The 18,915-nt window shown below is 33.3% G+C and overlaps 1 protein-coding gene across 1 annotated transcript; it reads left to right on the top strand.

Moving 5' to 3' along the window:
- Positions 1-3,289: 3,289 nt before the first annotated feature.
- Positions 3,290-18,707, top strand: LOC127736918 (thialysine N-epsilon-acetyltransferase-like). Its single transcript, XM_052247483.1, has 5 exons — positions 3,290-3,353; positions 7,422-7,473; positions 9,622-9,687; positions 14,229-14,365; positions 18,525-18,707. The coding sequence occupies exons 1-5, from the start codon at positions 3,312-3,314 to the stop codon at positions 18,705-18,707; spliced, it is 480 nt and encodes a 159-aa protein (XP_052103443.1). The 5' UTR covers positions 3,290-3,311.
- The last annotated feature ends 208 nt before the right edge of the window (positions 18,708-18,915 follow it).

The raw sequence follows: 18,915 nt of genomic DNA, 5'->3' as shown, positions 1-18,915 counted from the left end.
CTAGAAAAACTACTTCATACCTTGATCTTTTCCTTAATATTGACACAGATGGACGACTTCAGACTAAAATCTATGACAAACTAGATGATTTCAACTTCCCAATTATCAATTTCCCATTTCTTAGCAGTAACATACCCTCTGCCCACTCGTATGGTGTTTACATATCTCAATTGATACGTTATGCTCGTGCATGTTCACACTATACGGACCTCATATACAGGAGTGTGCTCCTTATGCAGAAATTGCTCCAACAGAGTTACGAGGAGGAAAGATTAAAATAACACTCCGTAAATTGTATGGACACCATCACAAATTGGTTGATCTATACGATGTTTCTGTGTCTAAACTAACTAACGACATGTTTACTACGTCTTAGATTGTGCTTTACCATCTAAGTCGTCTGGTCTGCTTAGTACCGAACGTGACCTATTCCCATAATGAATGTTTTGCCGAGTGTGAATTCGCATTGCTATACGACGACTTTTTGTGATGTTAATCCATTCATGTTACGCGCAGTTTATATTTTGTTTGTGGTGTCCTGGTGTGCTGTTGTAGATTCATGGGAGGTGTCCGTTGTTTTCCTGCGGTTTACATGTTGTAATATACTATTATATTATTTATTTGTGTATTTCTCTGTGCTGAGTGTTCTTGCGTTTGTTTGTACTGTATACTTGTCACGTAGTTTTGTCATTTTAGCGGTATTTTAAACATTGCCATATATGCGGGATGTTTGGCTAGCGATAAAACCAGGTTCAACCCACCATTTTTTCTTAAAATGTCCTGTACCAAGTCCGGAATATGGCAGTTGTTATCAGACAGTCATTTTCTATGTATTGGCGTTTGCTTTTGTTGTAGTTCAGTGTTTCTTTTGTTCCGTTGTTTTCCTCTTATAGTTGATGTGTTTCCCTCGGTTTTATTTTGTTACCCGAATTTGTTTTTGCTTAATCGAACTATGACAATTGAACAGCGGTATACTACTGTTGCCTTTATTTGGCACTGAGCGTTTTACATTTAGTTTAAACAGTATTCATTTATGTAAAATTATAACAATGAAAAAGTACGATTTTACATAAAACTCAAATATGGGATTGGGAAGCAAGTTTGGAAAAACTTTTATAAATCCGTCTCACGAAAATCCCAAATTATTTGACAACCAATATGACGTGTCAACAGTGTATTCAGTTTAAGGTAGCATATAATAAATTTCAATAAATACCAAACAAAAAAACCAAACAAAAAACAAAGAAACATTTAACTTTTATTATCTTGATAGACAGTCACTGGAACAACTACACATGTCCGATTATAGTCGATTACGCGCGATCCTCTCGATTTGAGATCAATATTTATTATGCAACATATACAAGGTCAACTTTCAATACGTTTTGTTCTATTTTTATATTCAGGAACTTTATGAAATATTTGCCTATTGTCCTAATCAGACTTAAAACTGTCCCAATATAATATAATCTTAAGGTTGATACAAGATACTGTCCCGATAGTATCACTACGAATTTCATTATATTTTGAACATTTGAGGAAGTAATGAGAGGTATTTTCTACGTGACCACAGGAACACAGTGCGTTTTCTATAAGATTTTTTTTTAAATAGATGGTCCCTTAGAACACTACTCTGGAGTCTGAGTCTTGCAAAACATATACTTTTTTTATACGTTTTACACTTATATCTGAAGGTCAGAATCTTTAATAGAACTGTTAAAACATAAACAAGGAATGAGGTGTCAGATTGACAGCAAACCGGGTTTCCTGTTTTTTTTAAGGCGCTTGCAGGCTTTTTTGACCTGCCACATTCTATAAAATTGAGAATGGAAATGGGGAATGTGTCAAAGAGACAACAACCCGACCATAGAACAGACAACAGCAGAAGGTCACCAACAGGTCTTCAATGCAACGAGAAATTCCCGCACCCGGAGGCGTCCTTCAGCTGGCCCCTAAACAAATATATATACTAGTTCAGTGATAATGAACGCCATACTAAACTCCAAATTGTACACAAGAAACTAAAATTAAAAATAATACAAGACTAACAAAGGCCTATTTCGAATCTATCAAAGACTCCTGAAAGTCAAAATCGTTAATATCAAACTTGACCACCATTTTCTCATCTGTAACAGCATATTAAAATTTTAAGAGCATTGGCTGAACGGTTCATCACTTATTGCATTAAAGCGACATAAGGTAGTCATTTTCAATGTATCAAGGACCATAACTCTTGAACCGCTGAAATGAAAATCGTCAATATTGAACTTGACCACCATTTTGACATCAATGAAGCATATCAAAACTTAAAGAGCATTGCTTGAACGGTTTACAAGTAATTGCACGGAAACGATATAAAATGCCAGTTTACAATCTATCAAGAATCATAACTCCTGGACGGCGAAAGTGAAAACCATAAATATCGAACCTGAACTCCATTTTTTCATCAGTTACAATATATTAAAATTTTAAAAAGCATTGTTCAATTGTTTCATAAGAATTTGCAAGGAAACGACATAATGTGCCATTTTCAAACAGATCAAGGACCATAACCCCTGAACATTAAAAGTGAAAATCGTCAATATCAAACTTGACCTCCATTTTGTCATCAGTAACAACATATTATAATTTGAAAAGAATTGATAGAAGGTTTTATAAGTTATTGAACGGAAACGACATAAAGGATCATATTCCAATATATCAAGTACCATAACTCCAGAACGGTAAAGTGAAATTCGTCAATATCGAACTTAATCTCAATAATGTCATAAGTATAAACGTATTAAAAGTTGAAAGGCATTGATTAAAACGTTTCTAATGTATTGCGTAAGTACTTCACCAATTCAATAACCCGATTTTTCCTTAGATCCTGGTCTAAATTACTTACCTTCACCTTGTAATGAACGTCTGGATTGAAATATTACAGAAATATTTGTATATGTTACTTTTTTTCCGTTAGACTAAAGAATTTGTACATATGTAAATTATGATGTTCCATTTTTATGTCGTTAATTTATAGTTGAAACAAAATAAATGAGATATTATGTATATTGTCTAAAATTTATAGCTTACTATATGGTATGGGTTTTTTACATTTTGAAGGCCGTTTGTGATTATTGTGGATAGTTGTTTCATTGGCAATCATATCACATCTCCTTATCTATCTATCTATCTATATATATATATATATATTGTCTAAAATTTACATATAGAAATTTTTAGAATTGATACTATTCTGATTTTAAAATATATAATTCTGATTTAACAGTACATGATTTTAAAACAGAATGGAAAAGTACACTATTCGTAGAATGTTACCAGGAGACTGTGAAGATATCCTTGCAGCAATTAAGGTATGTAATTTACCAAAGACATATTTCTGTTCAATATCCGCAGATTGTCGGTTAAATGTCTTGTTAGCACAAAGAGTTGCATTTGTAGACAGTATGTAATCAGAATTATTAAGATATCTACTTTTTGTCTATAAAAATTATGTTTGCATATATTAAGACAATTGTAATTGCTGATGAACAGTAAAAATGAATATTTCAGTTTGGATCTTTTAAATCTTACTTTTCACATTGCACAAATTTGATTCTGAGGTGTTTAACGTTGTTTTTGCGTATAAATGGTTAACAAAAGGAGTGACGACAATGTCTTAATGACGTGATTCACTACCGGATTAGTAGGGCTTGAGTAGGTTTAGTTTGTTTTCTTCCACACAATATTTCGGATGCCTAATCACTTATTATAACTTATCAACCTATTTTTAAAAGTAAAATACGGGTGTCACATGTAACACCTTGGCCCTCGGTCATAAAACTTTTCTCAGTACTCGGATTACAAAATTTGTGCTCGAAACACCAAATCCAGTATTTTGATTGGTTGGTTTCTGAGTTTGAGTACGATAATCGTGCTCGAAAATCTATGACCACAACGCCTGAAATCACCACAGGTTTTGATGACATTCGTGTTGCTCAGTCTTTAGCTTTGTATGTAGTGTTTTGTCTTTTCGTCGTTTTTTCGTTTTTTCCCCATAAACATATAAAGTTGTTTCTTGAGTGCGCAAGTACTTTCCAATGCAAATTTTACTTAAAGAATTGATGTAAAACAAGGAAAATCTAGATATTTTACATATTTTGTCATGGTTTGTTGCCATGGTAACTCGTCAAATGTGATTTTTTTTTATTATCTAAATATCTTTTACCGAAGTATTTTTAGGACAAGTTTAACATCACCTATGGTACTTTTTTAATTTGCAATAATATTTTGTCCAGGGGTAGGTGTAATATTTTCCATTGCCATAATATTTTGTGTAAGAAAGTGATAGATATCTGGGGTTCATAGATGACAAGTACATTGTTGCAAAAAAACCAATCTGTTTCAATCAACAAAACTTTTTATTTCAGAAGGTTGACATGAGCGTTTTGAGTTTGAATAATTAAGACAAAAACTTGAGAAGGTCTTGAAAATATGTTAATCCTTTTCAAAGTTAAAGCTACAGGAATGACATTAGGCGAGCCAGACAGTCGAATAAGCATCTGTTGTTTTTGTTAATACTACTTATTTATATCAGATTATTTTTAGTCGAATTAATAAAAGTTATCAGTGTTTAAAATTCAAAGTTTTAAGTTTAAATATGTCGGTTAAATATTTTTAGGTTTTTTACCTTATTAAAATTCCCTGTTCTGTTGTTTATCAGACAGCTTATACAGTGTACAATAAATGGTGACCATTAAATAAACTCATCATAGAAACCAGGATTGAAATTTTGTTTTTGCGCCAGACGCGCGTTTCGTCTACAAAACACTCATCAGTGACGCTCGAATAAAAAAAAGTTAAAAAGCCAAATAAAGTACGAAGTTTAAGAGCATTGAGGACCATAAATTCCTACATGTTTTGCCAAATACAGCTAAGGTAATCTATTTCTGAGGTAGAAAAGCCTAAGTATTTCAAAAATTCAAAGTTTTGTAAACAGTTTATTTATAATTATGACCATATCAATGATAATTCATGTCAACACAGAAGTGCTGACTACTGGGCTGGTGATACCCTTGGGGAATAAAAACTCCACCAGCAGTGGCATCGACCCAGTGGTTGTAAATAAACTCATCATAGATACCAGGATTGAAATTTTTTTTTTGCGCCAGACGTGCGTTTCGTCTACAAAACACTCATCAGTGACGCTCGAATAAAAAAAAGTTAAAAAGGCCAAATAAAGTAAGACGTTGAAGAGCATTGAGGACCATAAATTCCTAAATGTTTTGCCAAATACAGCTAAGGTAATCTATTCCTGAGGTAGAAAAGCCTTAGTATTTCAAAAATTCAAAGTTTTGTAAACAGTTAATTTATAATTATGACCATATCAATGATAATTCATGTCAACACAGAAGTGCTGACTACTGGGCTGGTGATACCCTCGGGGAATAAATTACCGTTAAACAGTTATTTGAGTAAAAAAGTTTGCCTTCTTCCCTTTATTTTGACTACAAAATTGCTAAACAGGTCAAATGTGGCCAAATATATCAAGTCAAACAGTAACAATCAGAAAATATCAAATGTTCAATAGTTTTTGTATTTCATGTAATTGGTAACAACGAATGCAGGTTTGTTTTAGCATTTTGGACGATTTTTCATGGAGTGGTATATATTTTAATTGTGAGAAGATTTCAGAACAATTAAGCTGAAAACATGATAATATTTAGAAATATAATACCAAGGGTTTTTTGTGATGTTCTATTCAACTTTTCTACACTTTACACAAGTATTCCCCACCAAACTAAAAGACAAATTGAAAGAGTTGGTCCTGCTTTGTTTCATAAAAAAGTATGACCAACGTAGATAAAAAAATATCATGTCTTAGGGAGGGACGAATAGTACTTTTAAGGTTTTATGCTTGTTAAAACGTTTAAACCCGCTGCGTTTTTATGCACTTGTCCTAAGGCAGGAGCCTGTTGTTCAGTGGTTGTCGTTTTTTTGTGTGGTTCATAAGTGTTTCTCGTTTCTCGTTTTTTATATAGATTAGACCGTTGGTTTTCCTGTTTGAATTGCTTTTGCTTTACGCTAGTCTTTTTTTGGTCCCTTTATAGCTTGCTGTTCGGTGTGAGCCAAGGCTCCGTGTTGAAGGCCGTACTTTGACCTATAATTGTTTACTTTTTACACATTGTGACTTTGATGGATAGTTGTCTCATTGGCACTCATACCACATCTTTTTATTTATATTTGCTAAAAATCACTCCGATTCAAACAAAAAATTTTCTGAAACTGACATTATCAAGATGCTTGATTTCTTGATTGACAACATATTTGTTACGTTTGGAGGACGTGTTTTTCAACAAACAATCGACATTTTCATGGGAACCAACTGTGCCCCTCTTCTTTCCGATTTGTTTCTTTATTCATCTGAGGCTGCTTCATGCAGGAACTTCTTAGGAAGAAAGAAAAGACGTTAGCTATATCCTGTAACTTATTTTTCCGCTATATAGATGATGTTATCTCACTAAATAATTCAAAATTTGGTGACTATGTTGAACGCATCTATCCCATCGAACTTGAGATAAAGGATACAAAGTTCTGTCTGCCTCATATCATGACTTTCATCTAGAAATTGACAATGAGGGTCGTTTGAAAACAAACTTTACGACACAAGAGATGATTTCAGCTTGAAATCATCGCTTTGTAAATTTTACGGACACCATCATCAGTTGGTTGACTGTTATGGAATATCCGTTTTACAGATGACATTTATATATATGATATATTCCTTTTGTCGTAACTACAATCCCGTCACCTGTTCCCTGAATGTGACATACCGAATTAGACTTATCACCGGGTTTGAACTAACATGAGCAACACAACGGGGTCACGTGTGTAGCAAGATCTGCTTAGCCTTCGGGAACACATGAAATCACCCCCAGTTTTTGGTGGGGTTTGTGTTGCTCAGTCTTTAGTTTTCTGTGTTGTGTTTTGTGTACTATTGTTTGTCTGTTGGTCATTTTCTTTTTTAGCCGTGGTGTTGTCAATTTGTTTTCGTCTCTCTTGAAAACGTATTGTTCTCTTGCATATTGGAAGCCATCATTAAGTGTATGGTGTTGTATTCCAAGTACCTTATGTCAGCCATCTTTAATTTGGCGTACATTTTGGTTTTTTTTTTCGTGGCTCCATTAAATAAAAGGTTCATTAGCATCATAACTAACACTGTGCAAAGTTTAATGTTTTTACCATAAAATGATCAATTATGCCATTATATCGGACTTTGCATACATACATTAGAAGTCTGATTGATGAGTTAATTGTGTTTTCTGTAAGAAGGGATATGGCTTCCATCCCCTTACAAATACGTAATATCCTAATTCAACTCTTAGGATGTAGAATGTAGATCATAACGTTGCATGTGTTTCGATTGTATTTTTTTGTTACAGGAATTAGCTACAGCTCTAAAAGCTGAAGATCAAGTTATGATCAGTGAAGACAGTAAGTAATTAATAAACAAAATGAGAGGTCAAAGGGATCATTTAAACTCATAAATTGGAGACAATCGGACATAGCATATTTTTATTTTCTCCGCATTACCGCGAAAGAGGAAAATAGTTATAGTTTTTATTCGTCTGTAACTGAATCTATCTGTAACACTTTTTTTAACCTTACTAAGCCAAATAAATATAAAATATTAATTCCTGAAATAACCAACGAAAACGAAGACTAATTCAGGTGATCTACCGAACATAAAAATATTTCTTTGATTAAGGTCTTAATTTAATCAAATTAGATGATAAACGTGTCTAATGAACAGTTAAGCCTTTTTCAACTGATTTTTATAGTTTGCTCTTCTGTTGTGCTGTTACAACACTGTCCCATGTTAATGGAGGGTTGAGCCCTCACAAACATGTTAAACCCCGCCACATTCTTTATGCGCCTATCCCAAGTCAAGAGCCTGTATTTCAGTGGTTGTCGTTGGTTCATGTCTGTCATATTTGTTTTTCGTTAATGTTTTTGTTATAATTTAGGCCGTTAGTTTTCTCAATTTAATTGTTTCATATTTTTCATGTCGGGGCCTTTAATAGCTGACTATACGGTATGGGTTTTTTCTCATTGATGAAGGCCGTACGGATGCCTATAATTGCTTACATCCACTTTATTTGAACTTTGGTGGATAGTTGTCTCATTGGCAATCATACCTCATCTCCTTATTTCTATGATGATAAAAGGTAACTCTTCTAAACAAAAACGAAATACAAAAATATGCAGAGTGAATTCGCTGTTATTGTTTTAAAATGATTATCAGTTGTCTCAATAAAAACTTCATATTTGAGTGGCAGCTTAATTTTGCAATACATTGAAATATATTTTCCGTAGCCTCACATGTTTCTTGTGGCTCAGTCTTAGTTTTCTATGTTGTTTTTTGTAAACTGTTGTTTGCCATGGCATTGTCAGTTCGTTTTCGACTCATGAGTTTGACTATCCCTTTTGGTGTCTTCCGCCTCTCTTTAAACTATAGTACAACTTGTCAAGTTTTTTTTCTAGTTTTGATTATGACCACATGTAATATTGAAGAACAAAAACCTTTTTTATGTAAGTAAATGATTGATGAAGCTATAGGCTGTGGTGGCAATGTTTGCAAATTATCATTTCCTAGACCAATGACGCACTATGACTGGTTATTTTTATGGTTTTCATTAGCACATATTATCTGCTTTAAATATAGGCTTAATAAAACTTTAAAAATCCGGTTTATCTACCAGCATTATCATAATTGCAAGCACCATTATGAATGTGACAAACATTGATGATGAAGAGGTACAAATAAAACAGGATATAGCAGAAAACAGCTTGTTAACTACACTAAATAGTCTACAATCACTAAGAGCTAATCCTTATAAATGTTAATCAGTAACATCATATTTACTGCTCATACTATTAAAAATGCAAATGATGTAAATTTCTTGTTAGAAATTATTTGTTTTGCACCCAATCATCTCATGAATGAATTTGATGTGACGGCTTGTTCTTTGAGTATGACAATAAACATATGTGGTATGATTTCCAATGAGAAAACTATTCACTACAGTACAAATGACGTTAATGTGTGCAATTATAGGTCATCGTACGGCCATCAACAATGGGCAAAACCCATACAGTATAGTCAGCTATAAAAGGTTCCTTACATGAGAAAAAGTTAAACAATTCATACGAGATAGTTTTGAGACTATTGTTATTCGAAGCAGCAGAGGAAATTTTGAACAGAGTAGCAATCTTATATCTATAAATGTCTTTTCCAATGGGATAGGAACAACGTTCGTTTTTTGTAATGTTTTTCCGCACTTTTCACATTCTATTGATATTTATGAATTATCAATTATCAATATCAATATAATATATATCACTAAGTGTTGATCAGTGGTGAGCATTCACGGAGAATCCAGAATCAATCCAATCAGTCATCATTGGTTAAATAGTTCGAGAAAAGCTCGCTGGACGATAATTTCTTGGAATGTTGAATAAAAGTCGGGGCTTTTCGGTAAAAAAATGGTTACAACATACCATGGGAAACGTTGGAAATCATAAAAAAATTATGTATAAGAAATATATAATCTAACAGTTCAGGCAATTATATATTTTCAGTTCTTCTAAGCGATGGGTTTGGAGAGAAAAGTCTTTTTGATTGCTTTGTTGCAGAATATGAGAATGGTAAATATTATACATAGACAATCTTGGACGGAGATAGATATCTGTTCGTACAATAAGAAGTTAAAGCTAGTATCAACTAACTTTTTTCCTTTTCGAAGCGAAATAAATTCATTTCATATTTTTTGGATGTTTTTGTCAAGCTATTTAGCATTTATTTAAAAAAATCTCAATCGCTATGCTTTAATTTTTTTATCGGCATTGCTTTATTTTTTAACCCATAAATCAAAATAAACTGTGTCATTAACCAGTTGTTTTGATATTACCGTTTGCTCAAAATGGAAGCATGTTTTGTTAATTTTTTCAATTGTTGGATAGTTGCAGGATAAAACAAGTTAGACGACTCTACATGCATGTATATGGAAAGAATACTACAACGTTAAACCAGTATATTAATGGTTCATTTAAATATCAACAGGTGAAATTTTGTTTCTAATGGGGTTCATGTCAATATTTGTATAACAGGGTTTCTATCACTGGCTGCCAAGCGTTTCTAGTGAAGTTCAATCAAGTATCAAATACAACAATCATTTTGTTTTTGTTTGTAAAAGATCGTCATAAATGAAAAGAAATATTGGGTATACATCGATGACACAACAAACTGAACTTGGTGACCAGTGCTCGATATTATCGTGTTTTTTCACTGCTTTGAAAAAAGAAAGAAAACCACATTTTATAAATTCTATGTGTCCGAAGCTTTTTTCTGGATTTACTTTCATCAGGAACGCTTAAAGCCGAATATTAGACAGCCAAGGATGTATAAGAACCGACGCAGTTGAAGAGCTAAAAATAATAGCCAAATCCATCTAAGGTCAACTTTGCATAAGGGTGTTGAAACCTTAGTTTATATTTTTTATAATTTATAAAAATAATATATAAATTTATGAATGGACAATTTAAGAAAGGTTTGTTATAACTCATGCAAGTATCAAAGTAATGAGTACAGATCTGATGATACCCACAGGAACTGTAGTCCACCAGTAGCGTAATTGACATAGAGCTGTAAAAAATGAAAACAACACTTCATAGATTTCAATATAAAATGGTTATAATTAGTATAAGTTGATTTAAAGGACCGACAAGATTACATGGATGGTTGTAAGCATGAAGCAATTGCAGTAAAAAAAAATAATATTTCGAATAATCTTATACTGCGATTGACATTTGTTCAAAGGCATTAAAAACAAGGTCTAAATGTAAACACTCTTTTCAAGGAACAAAAGTTTTAATAACGTATGGTTTGATCTACCAACTTCCATCGTAATGATATTTTGTAGCTTATTTGTTCATAAATAAAGGCAACAGTAGTATACTGCTGTTCAATAGTCATAATTCGATTAAGCAAACACAAATCCTGGTAACAAACTAAAACCGAGGGAAACACATCAACTATAAGAGGAAAACAACGGAACAACAAAAACACTGAACTACAACAAAAGCAAACGCCAACATACATAGAAAAGGACTGTCTGATAACAACTGCCATATTCCTGACTTGGTACAGGACATTTTAAGAAAAAATGGTGGGTTGAACCTGGTTTTATTGCTAGCCAAACCTCCATCTTATATGGCAATGTTAAAAATACCGCTAAAATGACAACACTACGTGACAGGAATACAATACAAACAAACGCAAGAACACTCAGCACAGAGAAATACATAAATAAATAATATAATAGTACATTACAACATGTAAACCGCAGAACAACAATGGACACCTCCCATGAATTTACGACAGCACACCAAGACACAAAAGACGAAATATAAATCATAGCATTGTTTCTGTGGTTATTTGACTATTATTATCTGTTCTGAAAAGACCACTAGAATTTATTTCTTAGATGAGTGAAATATTTAGGAAAAATAATAAAAAAAAAACCAACAAGATATTAAAGAGACATGATAAAAGTTGTATTCCACATGAAGATTCAGCTATCAGCTATGCACAATGCAAACTAGTTCCCTGAACTGTGCAAGTTGTAAAGGCTTTGTCCTATCAAATGCCAAATTGTAGTTTAAATCATCTTAACAAGCTAATCAACTGGTAAAATATTTTAGTTCATTGCTGAAGAAAGTTTGTCAGTAAAAAGCATGTACAGTGTAATAAACGTTATACTTTTACCCAATTTGCAGAAATAAAATAAAGATTAACTGAGATACGGACTTGATCACTGATTGATGAAATGAAGTCGAGGTCAGGTGAACGCTGTCTTATGTTCGATGGTTGTCATTTATTAATGTGGTTCATACGTGTTTCTCGTTTTCTCGTTTTTTATATAGATTAGACCGTTGGTTTTCCTGTTTGAATGGTTTTACACTAGTCATTTTCGGGGCACTTTATATCTTGCTGTTCGGTGTGAGCCAAGGCTCCGTGTTGAAGGCCGTACTTTGACCTATAATGGTTTACTTTTACAAATTGTGACTTGGATGGAGAGTTGTCTCATTGGCACTCATACCACATCTTCTTATATCTATGTAGAATTGCAGGGATCCCATGTACAAAATTCATATGTCTTCTTACTCATAATTAGTGAAAAATTCTTATAACAAAACAACTGTACAGTTTTTAGCAGTCGTTGAACCATAAAAATGAGGTCAATGACAGATGGAGTCTTTGTAACATAGCCCATCTGTATTGAACGTATGAAGCATCCAGGTCAAATTTGAAACATTTTAAGCAACTACTTTAAAATAAGGAACGCTGGTTTGAAAAAAAGTATGACTTCTATCAAATCGACATTTCATGAGCAATTACTTTTTTTTTCTTTACCAATAAATTATTGCTCTGTAATTACTGATACGCTTATATAAAAGGGAGATACTATATTTGATTTACAGCAGAATCAATGACATGTAATCTTTATGTCATATACTAAGTACAACGACTATGATCCTATAGCTATAAAAACAGGTTTAATCTACCGTTTTCTACATATGGAAATGCCTGTACCCAGTCAGGAATATGACAGTTGTTTTCCATTCGTTTGATGTGTTTGAGTTTTTGATTTTGCAATTTTATAAGGGACTTTCCGTTTTGAGCTCGGTATTTTTGTTATTTTAGTTTTTAATGTTTACAATGTTCTTTTACGTTAGTGTTTACAACAGTTTTCTTCTTCAATATTTTAAATCATCTTGCAAACAAATTTCAATTTCCCTTTAAGAACAAAGTATAATAGTTTAATAACCACGCGGAGCCAATTTTAAGAATGAATAAAACTGTTTCTTATAACTAAGAGTTGACAATTTCCCAGAGCTTTTCTAATAACGTTGTTAATTACAGAGTTTTATGGTTAGTATAATCCTAATTACACTGCACTTCTTTCACACTAACTACATCTCATATGAGTAATCAGGTAAAATATTTAACCAGTTGGTCATTTGTAAGGATGAATTCAAACTGCAATTGGGTAAATTAAGGCAACAGTAGTTTTCTAATGTTCAAATCACATAAATCGAATAAGAAGAGAAATCAGGGTAATAAACAAATTAACTCCGAAAGTAAGAAAGGGGGCGTCGACAGGGTAATTGTCTCCTGCTATGCATGCATTCCCAGCAATGCAAATCCGCACTCATTCAAAATGTCACAAACGGCAATAGGACACAATCGGTAAATTACAGATCAGATGAATATTCTTGTATCTAAAGATCTGACACAGCAAAACCATGTTGTTATTTAGTTGTGACACAGAACCATCGTAACGGTCAACCAATTAGTGTTTTGTAGTGTCCATTTTTTTTTCCCTTTCAACTCTGTTGAAGCAGTTATTGTATTAGGAGCATATACCCGTTAATGAAGTCCGCATAGTGCAAACATGCACAAGCGTAACGAATTAACTGAGATATGAACATGGATTCAAATGACGGGAAATGCATGCATATCAGGAGACGCTTACGTCATGCGATGTGACAGATGGTATGAAACAGGATATTGACAATTTTAAAGTTGAAATCATCACCTTTGTCATAGATACTAGTTTGAATTCTGAATCTGTGTCAATATCGAGGAAAAGATCAAGATATTATGCAGACCTTTTAGTATGGGCAGTATCTTAAATTTCAAGTTCACTAGGATGTAAGAGAGCACTCGTAGAAATATGAGTTATTGAGTGACAAAACATTATCAATATATCTGAAAGTGAAATAAAAAAAAAAAAGATTTTTTTCCCCTTTTTTTCTTCTTTGATAAAGCTCTGTATGTATTTCGCTTCTTATGAGTACACAAACAAGTCGGCCAGTAGGGGTGCAGAATTAGAAATTGTTATACCGTTACACAAGTACTTACTTTGATAGTACTGAATAAACTTGTCTATCTAACATGTATAAAGAACCTGGTAGAAATATGATTTTTAAATGTAATTCAATTACTTCAGAGTTTGATATTAGTACAGTCCTCCTAGTTCTTGAAAATATGAATATTCGAAGTTTTGAACTAATCCCGGTTAACATTTTGTTACATGAAAACTTAACATTTTTCAATTTATCAATTCCAGCAGTGATATTTTGCTTACAGTTTTAGAAAATTTATATATATATATATATTTCAGCCATAGTTGGTTATGTATTGTACTGTACTATGTATTCATCGTGGGTAGGAAAAAAGGTATTTATGGAAGACTTGTATGTGAAACCTAATCACCAGCGAAATGGGGTTGGTACCAGACTGTGGAGAACAGCTGTGAAGGTACTGACTTAAATTTTTTAGCTTATATTTTTATAATATTAAGAAAAATAATGATGATCATTTCAATGTCGATAAAAAAAGACCATGGAAAAGGATGGAAAATTTTCAAAGAAGAGGTTGTATTTACCGAGTAGAAATTATCTTAGATTGACCATAACATAGACCAGACTGACAAGGTAAAGTACATTACCATTCCTACTCAGTGAATTATTCTTTTTTTTTTCTTGACGTATCAATCACGTAGTTCTTACATGATTTGTAATATTAATTTAGTTTTGATTAATTGGAGTAAAACTAGACGCTCTCTGAACACAATGTATTGTTTTTTTAAATTGACAATATCGAGGCAGCAGTTTTTATAACATGAGAAGAGAATAATTTACAAAAGGCCGCCAACGAGACAAGACATTTTATTGACATTCGGCAAAGCACTGTAACTTCATTTTCAGATATATTGATGATGACCAATCACTCCATAGTTTTTATTTAATCGAATTAAATCAAGCCTTGAAATATTAAATGTTAGAACATACCCTTGGTGTAACCTTTAGTCAAAAAGCTTAAATATGGAAAACGACTTAAATTAACAAGTTTTGATGTAATGAGTTCCGTAGATTTGTAATAAACCAAAGAGTTAAGTCATAAAGATTTTATCACGAGTTTAAAACATGCATTATAAACCTTACATGGGGAAAAATATTCCCATTCATCTATATTTCAAATTCTTTCACGTCCAATCTATAGCATATAACCATTCTTAATCATTTGAAATATTCCAAATGCTGGGTGTTTTGCTTTGTTAAAAGACTTTTGCCATAGAATGTACTAGTCATGTGACCAGTTTTTAAAGTACGGGTTTAACGTAAATGTAGATAGAAATAATGTTGCTTTTAATTTTTTCAAATGTTACATTTTAATTCAGGAATGTTTTCTTCATGCATAGCTCTGATCCGGGTTTGGCTTTATTCTGTTTTTAACAGTTCTTCAACATTCGTATAGTTTTTGTTTAGTTTTTTTTTTACTTTCCAATCTTTCGGCCTCGATCATCACTGAAGAGACATTGTTTGTTCTGACTTGGTACAGGCATTTCCTTGGGTTAAAAATGGTCGATTAAACAATCCGCCTATATCAGATATTGAACAAGTCTATGTATATTGTGTTGTTCACACATTGTTGTAAATATAAGGGAATTGTATGCAACTGTCATACAAGTAAGATGTTTAGCTAGCTATAAAACCAGGTTTAATCCTTCATTTTCTACATAAGGAAATGCCTGTACCAAGTCAGAAACATGACAGTTGTTTTCCATTCGTTTGATTTGTAAGAGCTTTTGATTTTGCCATTTGATAAAGGACTTTCCGTTTTGAATTTTCCTTGGAGTTCAGTATTGTTATTTTACTTCATACATGACTTTCTGAAAAAGAATAAAGACATTACCCGTTAACTTCACGTTCCACTGAATGATTCAAGTTCACTGACTGTATGAAGAATTATTGCAATTGAGGCAACTATCAACCAGAGAACAACTGTAGCTAATCGTATGCCCTTCGACAATTAGCAAAACCCGAACCGTATGGTAAGCTATAAAAAGACCCGGCATGACAAGAGAGGCGAAAGATACCAAAGGGACATTCAAACTCATTAGTCGAAAAAAAAACTGATAACGCCATGGCTAAAAAAGATCAACAGACAAACAACAGTACACAAAACACAACATAGAAAACTAAAGACTGAGCAACACGAACCCCACCAAAAACTGGGAGTGATCTCATGTGCTCCGGAAGGGAAGGCAGATCCTGCTCCACATGTGGCACCCGTCGTGTTGCTCATGTTAGTACTAGTAGTAATAAGTCTAATTCGGTATGTCACATTCGGGGAAAAGGGGACTGGATTGTAGTTACGACAATTGGAACATGTCCGCTATCATCTGAGAAACGGATATTCCATAACGGTCAACCAACTCGTGATGGAGTCCGTAAAATTTACGAATGGATGATTTCAACTTCACCACTTAAAACTCTTGGTTTAATAGCGTCCTTATAAGCAGCAACTCTCTATCAAGGAAATCATGATATGAAATACAAGCCCTGGAATATCGTATCAACTGGGAGATATATACTCCGTATGCAGGCGCTGCTGGAATGTTGCTACATAGAAATGGAAAGTTCACAATTGAGAAGCTGAAATCATCTCTTTTCTCGTAAAGTTTTGTTTTCAACCGACCCTCATTGTCAATTTCTAGATATGAGGTAGACTTAACTGTATTTGTTGTATCCTTTATCTCAAGTTCGATAGGATAGATGCGTTCAACATAGTCACCAAATTTTGAATTATTTAGTGAGAGAACAACATCTATATAGCGAAAAGTAAAGTTCAAGGATACTGCTAACTTCTTTTCTTTCTTCCTAAGAAGTTCTTGTATGAAGTCAGCCTCAGATGAATTAAGGAACAAGTCGGCAAGAAGAGGGCACAGTTGGCTCCCATGGGAATGCCGATTGTTTGTTGAAAACCACGTCCTCCTAACGCAACAAATATGTTGTCAATCAAGAAATCAAGCATATTGATACTGATTTTTTACATAGTAGGATTTATCCCTCCCTAAGACAAGATATTTGTATCTACATTGGTCATTCTTTTTTATGAAACAAAGCAGGACCAACTCTTTCAATTTATCACAAAATGTGAAACAAGTCAAAAGAAAAAACCAACTATCTGATTTATGCTAAAAGCATTTAACAATTAACAATTGTGACAGACAGTAACCAAACGACAACCATTTGAATTACCGGTTCCTGACTTCTGACAGTTGCGTATGTCAACGTTTATGTGTTCCGCCTAACATAAGTTCTAAAAAATTCCATAATATGTGTTCCTCTTGGAAAACGTGTCCGTAAGGATTCTGTATGGATCAAATACTGTAATACGTGTTCAAGTGGAAATAATATTTCAGAATATATCTTCCTTTTGGAACTCATATTATGAAGGAACGTCTATTTCTTGGCACATAATAAAGTACGTAGCGGGTTAAATATGCTCGTAAAGCTCGAACCCTACACCAACCTGGGAGAGTGGTGTGACAGCAGAACACACGATCAAACTGAAAACATACGTTGATCAAATCTAGTCCATTTAACATGAAGGAAAGGATAAAACAATAACAGATAAGTTTGCTTTATATCTGTAGTTAGAACAACAAATTGACAATGAAGATTGATTGCGAACTAATCTTAAAGAGAAATAGATGATTTCAATTTTCCTGTAGTGAACTTTTCATTTGTGTGTAGCAAAATTTCAGACGCTCCTGCATAGTGAGTATTTATCATCTTGTCGATACGATATCCCAATGCTACTTTTCCTCTCTTGATTCCCTCGAAAGAAGGCTGCAGCTTACAGGGAAGTTTATACAACATAGCATTACTATCATGTAGATGAAGTCAACCCTTTGCACGCCATCATAATATGATTGACCGTTATCGTGATATCTTTCTGTATCACAGATGACCAATGATTTGTTTTAACTTAAGGCCCAATCCAGCCCTCTTTTCATCCATTGAAACATCGAATTTTTCTTGCCATGAACAACCATAACGATGCCACTAGTAGAGCAGGGAATATATACACTTCCGGAGCTCATGAGTTGACTGGCGGGTTTAAGTGGGGATAATGTTTCTCAATCTTTTGTTTTCTGTGAAGTGTTTTAGAACTGATTTTGTCTTTCGTCGGGAATTCATTTTGATTTGAGTATTAACGAAGGTAAATCCAGAAAAAGCGATCTAGTGCGCCTACTTTAAAAAGTGATATTTTCATTACAAGTATCTAATAATGACACAATACAAAATATCGGCTCGGATTGACAAAATAGTTAAAACTCTATTTAGAGATGGCTTGGAATTCATTCAGTCATAAGAAAACAACTAACCAGCATATCTGAAAGGTGTCGGATCGTCTAAAATTGACGCTACTGCTAATTGGTTATTAATAACTAATCCAATTCCAAAATTTACCGCCTTGTTTCCTGGGCATAGAACAAGATTTGCATATTTTATTCAATAAACATAAAGATTTAAATTATCACATTACAAATATATCTAAATTGTACCCACCAACATTCAACAGTGATGATGAATAGTATATATAAAGCATGTTTATTGTGTTTTAGGAAGCTCTAAAAGACGGTTGTAATCAAATGGAATGGGGAGCGTATAGCTGGAATACGTCAGCACTTGAGTTTTATAAACGACAAGGTGCTATAAATATGACTGATACTGAACAGTTTCATAACTACAAACTAACTTATGAAAGTATGCATACGTTTGCCAATTCTGGAGAAAAAACTGGATGATTCAAATGGTGAAAGATTACTATTGTACCGTTAACGTAGACATTTACATACATCTTACAGGCAATAACCGTTTACTCGTGTATTACAAATTTATTTAATTATTTAATTCTAGCGTTATAATCTATAGTTCTCTCTTTAAACCGGCTCTGATCACTTTAGTAAATTCTGATGCATCACAAGCTTTTCAAATGGCGACTGTGAACCAGGC

The sequence above is a fragment of the Mytilus californianus genome, unplaced genomic scaffold (genome assembly GCF_021869535.1).
Source record: "Mytilus californianus isolate M0D057914Y unplaced genomic scaffold, xbMytCali1.0.p SCAF_4, whole genome shotgun sequence".
NCBI lineage: Eukaryota > Metazoa > Mollusca > Bivalvia > Mytilida > Mytilidae > Mytilus > Mytilus californianus.
This window is presented reverse-complemented; position numbering and strand designations above follow the sequence as displayed.

What these genes read in the sequence shown, in the direction of transcription:
- LOC127736918 (XM_052247483.1), top strand. Translation starts at nt 3,312, where the DNA reads ATGTTACCAGGAGACTGTGAAGATATCCTTGCAGCAATTAAG. An exon ending in TGTTGCAGAATATGAGAATG is followed by an intron (nt 9,688 to 14,228) that starts GTAAATATTATA and finishes TATATATTTCAG; the next exon opens with CCATAGTTGGTTATGTATTG. An exon ending in TGTGGAGAACAGCTGTGAAG is followed by an intron (nt 14,366 to 18,524) that starts GTACTGACTTAA and finishes ATTGTGTTTTAG; the next exon opens with GAAGCTCTAAAAGACGGTTG.